This window comes from Nothoprocta perdicaria, unplaced genomic scaffold (genome assembly GCF_003342845.1).
Source record: "Nothoprocta perdicaria isolate Ctin4 unplaced genomic scaffold, notPer1 scaffold_10, whole genome shotgun sequence".
Lineage (NCBI taxonomy): Eukaryota > Metazoa > Chordata > Aves > Tinamiformes > Tinamidae > Nothoprocta > Nothoprocta perdicaria.
In genome coordinates this window covers 7,664,645-7,670,306 of record NW_020454094.1, presented here as the reverse complement: position 1 = coordinate 7,670,306, position 5,662 = coordinate 7,664,645, and the positions used below count along the sequence as shown (strand labels likewise).

General features: G+C 64.8%; 1 protein-coding gene across 1 annotated transcript; it reads left to right on the top strand.

The window, feature by feature from the left end:
• Nucleotides 1-9: 9 nt before the first annotated feature.
• DCTN3 (dynactin subunit 3) lies at nt 10-2,985 on the top strand (the record flags this gene model as incomplete). The annotated part of the gene is made up of 6 exons (XM_026039094.1): nt 10-130; nt 397-483; nt 822-905; nt 1,537-1,595; nt 1,964-2,023; nt 2,579-2,985. Coding segments are annotated over 6 exons (501 nt in total), but the record flags the coding sequence as incomplete, so codon positions are not given.
• Between the last annotated feature and the right edge of the window lie 2,677 nt (nt 2,986-5,662).

Genomic DNA, 5,662 nt, shown 5'->3' with positions numbered 1-5,662 from the left:
CGGGCCGGCGCTGACGCCGCGGGCCCCGCCGCTGCCGCCCCGCAGGTGGCGGACGGGCTGCTCAAGGTGCACGTGGCGCTGGGCAACGTGGCGAGCAAGAGGGAGAGGATCAAGATCCTCTACAAGAAGAGTGAGTGGCCTCGGGGGCGGCGAAACGCGTTGGGGGCGGCCCAACAACGGGAGAAACGGCACGGCGGCCCCCCCCCCCCCCCCCCAGCCGTCCCGTTTTGGGTCAGAAACGCGAGGAAGTCGCTCGGTGCCGCTCCCGAAGCGGGGAGCCCTGCCGTGGCGCCTCGCCGGTTTGACGCGTGAATCGTGCTGGTGTCTGTCCGTGACCCTCGTTTATTTATTTTGTTTTCTTCTACTCCTTGTCTCTGAACTCACCTTTCATTTCAGTTGACGATGTAATAAAATACCTCGATCCCCAGTACATTGACAGAATGGCCGTGCCGGATGCCATGAAGCTGCAGTTCATCTTGGCAGGTGAGACAGGACACAAAAGGAGGACACTCGTTTTTCCTTAACACTCCACAAGTCTTTCTTTAAATATCCTGGGAAGAGGTAGTGTTGGAACAAGGATCTGTCACCTTTAGTGCTTCCCTGAACATATTCAAACCTCAGCTTCATCAGGTCAAGACTCTTTAACATTGGGTGGTTTAACCTCGAGGTGATAAAACACAAGAAGAGAAACTGATGCTTAAATAGCTTTTCACATCCCAGTCCTGATTATTTACTGGGCGAAATATGTTGGCTGACAGAGGTGTGACAGAACATCTTGGCTCGTTCTTTGGCTGTATGTTGACTGCTTTCTCCCCAATCAGAGGAGCAGCTGATTCCTGCCCAGGCAGCCCTTCTGGAGCAGGTGAAGAACCTCCAGCCCATCTTGGACAGCCCCTGTATCCAAGGTACTGTTCTCTCTTCTCAGGCCCTGAGCTGCAAACAGTCAGCTCCAGCCTGGGCCTCTGCTTTTCTTTCTTGTTTTTCTTTTCCCCCCCTCAAGTTTCAGACTTGAGGAAGGGAGACCTACACGTGCACAACATAGTGTGAGTAAAATAGGTGCAAACTTAGGGTTCTGCCTGCTCGTGCCTGGGAAGGCTCTGTCCTCGTGGCACTGTGCAGGGTGCAGCTGTCCTGTGTCACCAGCGGGTGTCTGCGGGGAGCAGGGCTGCTGCACGGGGCTGAGGAGGAGCAGCAGCTCAGAGGGGCCCCTTTGCAGGGACCAGTGTCTATACACGCTCCCCAGCCTGGCACAGCCCCTCTGCCTGCTGCTCCTAAGCTGTGGTGGTGCCAGCACATCCCTGCTCCCGTCAGGTTTCCCTTCCCGTTACCCGTCACCTAACTTGTGCCAAAGTGACCTTGCAAAAGTGCAGCGTAGCCAGGCCTTGGTGAAAGGTCACGCACAAAGTGACCGTGGTGTTTAAGGAGCAGCGTAGCCAGGCGTGTTTTAGCGAGATCAGGGGTGTTTTTGCTGTGTGGTGTTGCACTCGGAGAGCTGTGCTGGGCCCTGGAGGGGTAACGTTTTGTCTCTGCTTTCAGCTGTTCCTGACCACGCAGCCAAACTGCAGCGGCTCTCGCAAATCCACATACAGCAGCAGGTAACGCAAACGTTCGTGGCAGCCTCGGCCAGAGGGACCTTTCGGGAGCGTCCTGGGCAGCACTTACTGCCTCCCTGAGCTGTTCTGCTGCGTGTGTTTCGATAGCCCCGTGGCCAGGCGTGTGTCACAGCGTGGATCCCTTCCGGGCCACACGAGTACAGCTTGGCAGGAGCCCGCACGCTCGGGCACTTTGCACTGGGGTTTCTCTGTAACTTCTCATTTCTCTTGACTGCCAAAGCACCTCCAGCCGTAATGAGCTCCTATGTCAGTACTGGCTTTGAATGCATTTCCACTGTCTGGCATCAAGGACTGGGAAGACAAATGTCCTGGGGCTCCGTGCTCACTCACAGAGGCTTCCTTCTTTGCAGGAGCAGTGCGAAGTGCTCACGGACGCTGTCAAGACGCTCCTTGAAGACTACAACAAAATGGTATCCTTTTAGCCAGTGCCTTGGGCATGACCCAGCTGAACCCCTGCTTGTCCCCAGTGCCCTGCCTGCCCCGCCGGCTGCAGACAGCCCCCGGTGCCAGGCTGAGCAGCAGTGTCGGCGTTTGTCACTGCCATCAGGAGCAGCGCCACCCGAGAGCCACCCCCTGTCTGGGGCAGGACACACAGCGAGTCATCTGCAAGCCAGAGCCTCTGGGCTACATCAGCTCCTGCAGTGTTTGGCGTGCAGCAGCCCTGGGATGTGTCTCGTGCCTGGGAGGCTTTGGGCTCTCCGGGATCACAGATCCAACCCCTTGGATGCTGTCTCTGTTCAGAAGTGCTTTGTGGACGTGAGTCGGAGTTGGGTCCTCTTTGGTGGCTCCGGGCTTTGGCAGCTTGAGTCATTGTGGGCTTGACACGTGCTGATGCCCCAGGCTTCCCCATCCGTCGGTCAGGGTCACAGTGCCAGGCGGTTCTTGATGTTCTGACCTCAGTTTCCTTCCCTGAAGTTTCCATATGAAGTTTCCACTCCCCCTTTTTCCTTAAGAGCCGCACCCAGACCCTGCTTCTCTCCAAGCAGTTTGTCCAGTGGGATGAAACACTGACACAGCTGGAGGCAGCCAAGAAGGTGAAACCCGCGGCGGAGTGAGGGCAGTGCTGGGAGCTGGGGGAGCCCCCGTGGGCCCCCCTGGCCCTAGTGCCCCAGCCCTGCTGCCAGGCCCCGCTGCCTGGCACCGCAGGAGCGGCTGCAGTGTCCCCAGCACCCACAGCCTCAGCACGGGGGGCACTGTGGGTTCGGGGGCACCCTCTGCTTTGCGGCTGTGCCTTGGGGCCACGCTCTTGGTGTCCTCTTAATGCCACTGTCTGCAAGTCTTGCACTTCCATGGAATCTTTTTGGTTTGTAACTTATTTAAAAGGCCCTTTCTGCTGTTAACTGTGGACCATAGTAAAGGTGTGAAACACTAACACAATGCTGGGTTGTCTCCCCTTCCCCTGGGCAGTCTTCATCTTCCTCCTCCTCCTCCTCCTGCTTACTGGAGAGGCTGCTCCAAGTTGGGGCTCCCCTTCCTCCTACGGAGAAGCAGGAACTCTGCCCTATCCATCTGTGTAGAGCCTGGAGCTTATCCCAGCGGGAAGGGACACGCTGGCCCCAGCAGTTCTGCACAAGCCCAAATGTGGGGCAGGCAGAGCCCTGACTGAAGTGCCCCATAGCAGCCCCAGGCTGCTCTCTGGGCAGAGCTGCTGCCAAGGGTGGCAGCTGCAGAGCAGGGGCTGCCCTGAGAGCAGCCTTTCCACCAAGGATTAAGGGTGTCCCGAGGTGTGAGTGGTTGCTGCCCTTGTACCCCTGCCCCTCAGCAAACCTCCCACAGCCTGTTGGAGGTCTGGGGCCCCCAGCTGCAGAGGGGCTGGGGAAGCTGCTCGTGCTCCTCCTGAGCGGGGCAGAGCTGGAGCCCTGCAAGCCCAGGGCTGGGCAGCCCATTGTCGAGGTGCCCACGAGAGGGGGCTCCAGGCCCCTAAAGGCCCTGCCAGCCAGCAGGGCTCCGCATTTCTCCTGCATTTATTAAGAAAATAGAGTCTTTTTCCTCCAAATACGCCACAGATTTGGCCACGGCCTCTTGCTGGGGGTCGGAGAGCAGCTGAGCTCGCTGGTGGAGCTCGTGGGCGATGTTGACGGCTCCCTGGGCCGGGAGCGTGCGTGTCCCCGGGTGCCATGGAGCCCCTCGCCGGGAGCGCCCCGTGCCCGGCCACACGGGCACCGGTGTCCCGGTGAGGCCGAGCTGTCCCCGAGGGATGTGTCCTCCCCGCGGCGCGGTCTGGAGCTGCGACGGGGCAGGGCTGCCCGGCTGTGTGACGCCCGTGCTCCCCGGGAGCTGACGTGTCTGCGGGTGCCGCGCGCCCCGGTGCCTGAGGAACTCTGGGCACCAGGCGGGCGCTGCCTCCCGCCCCGGGGCTGCTGCCTCCTGCACGGTGGCCACCTCCTGAGCACTGCAGCACACGCACGGGGTGCCCGCTGCTCGGGGGTGCCGCGGCGGGGGGCACCACGGCGCTTGTGGGGCCCTGAGGATGTTGAGGTGGCCTCGGTGCTGGTGGACGTGGCGGGGATGGCGGCGCCGGGGCTGCTCGTGGGGCTGCCGGCCCGTCTGCTGCCCCAGCGGCGCCGCGGGACGCGCGGGGCTGTGTCCCCTGTGCGGCCACGTGGCCGGGGCCCCTCGTGGCTGCGTGGGCGCCCTGCTGCCGCTGTCCCCCTGCCTGCGCTGCTCCAGTGCCGTCCCCCTGCGCGCTCCCTGCCCGACGCCCAGGGCACGAGGCGGCGCAGGAGCCGCAGCAGCCCAGGCGCCCCTGTGCCGTGGGGTCCCCGCTGCTGCTGCTCCGTGGTGTCCCCTCCTGCACCGCCAGCTGCGCTGGGGGCTTCTGTTCCGCTGCGGGGACCCCTGCCCGCCCTGTGCGCCGAGCGGGGAGCGGGGTTGCCCAGCGCAACCGTCCCTGGCTGCGCCCTGGGGTGCCAGGCGGCCGCCCTGCACGTGCGCTCCGTGACAGGAGGGTGCTGGGGTGGCCGGCGGCAGCCGGCGGGGCCCGGTGGTGCCCGCGGTGCTGCTGCCCGGGCCGGGTGGGCACAGCCGGGGCCAGCCAGGCACTGGCACCCGCCACGTCCTGCAGCACCGCAGCCGCCGGCCCGCGCGGCCTCGTGGGCAGCCCGTGAGTCCCGGACACAGGCGGGCAGCAGGAAGGTGCCCAGCGCCCGCTGCACCACGTGCTGCTCCAGCCAGGGGCACGAGAGCTGCCGCCGCGCCGGGGGCTGCCCCTGCAGCACGGGCTGTCCTGGTGCGGAGCCGGGGGCACCCGCGTGCCCTGCTGCCACCCGCACCCCCGGGCACGGCAGAGGGGAAGGAGGCTGCTTGGGCATGGGGGCCTCCGTCCCGTCCCGTGGGCTCGGGGCCGTTTCCTGCAGTCCGTACTCCAGCGCCCGCAGGATCTGACCCCTGTTCCAGTGCGGCGGGGCCACGGAGGCCGGTGGCGAGTAGCCTTGGCGCTGCGGTGAGGGGCTGCACGGCCCGAGCTGGGGGGCACAGTGACACGTGGGGACATCCCGGCTCGGGGCTGGGCTCTCGCTGGTGCCTGGGGGCTCCCACGCTGCGCTGGAAGGTGCCGGCGTGGCAGCGTGGGCTCCCGCCTCCATCCCGGCCTGCGGTGACGTGGGGAGGTCCTGAGGCTTCTGCTTGGGCTGTGGCTGTTGGGGTGCGGCCACCGGAGCCTTTTCATCCTCTCCTGCCTTCATCCCCGGAGGGCTCCTGGCCTCAGCACTCGCTCCCATCGCCTTCTCCACGGGCGGTGGTGCTGTCGCATCCTCCCCGGCCACGCTGGGGGCTGTGGGGACGGGCACCAGGGAGACCACTGGCCCTGCCGGCACTGCCCAGGGCTCCGGTTGTCCTTGGGGCCTTCCCGGGGCTTCGCCCGCTGCCACCGCCGGCTCTGCGGCCCCCGGGGCGGCGCGGGGTGCACCCGGCTCCCCGCGGCGCTGCAGCCGCTTGGCGCGGATGTGCAGCTCGAGGGCCTCGCGCTGCTCCTCGGGCAGGAACCGCGCCTCGGGCACCGCGATGTGCACGGGCACCGCGGGCTCGCGCCGCGCGCCAGGGCCGCACGC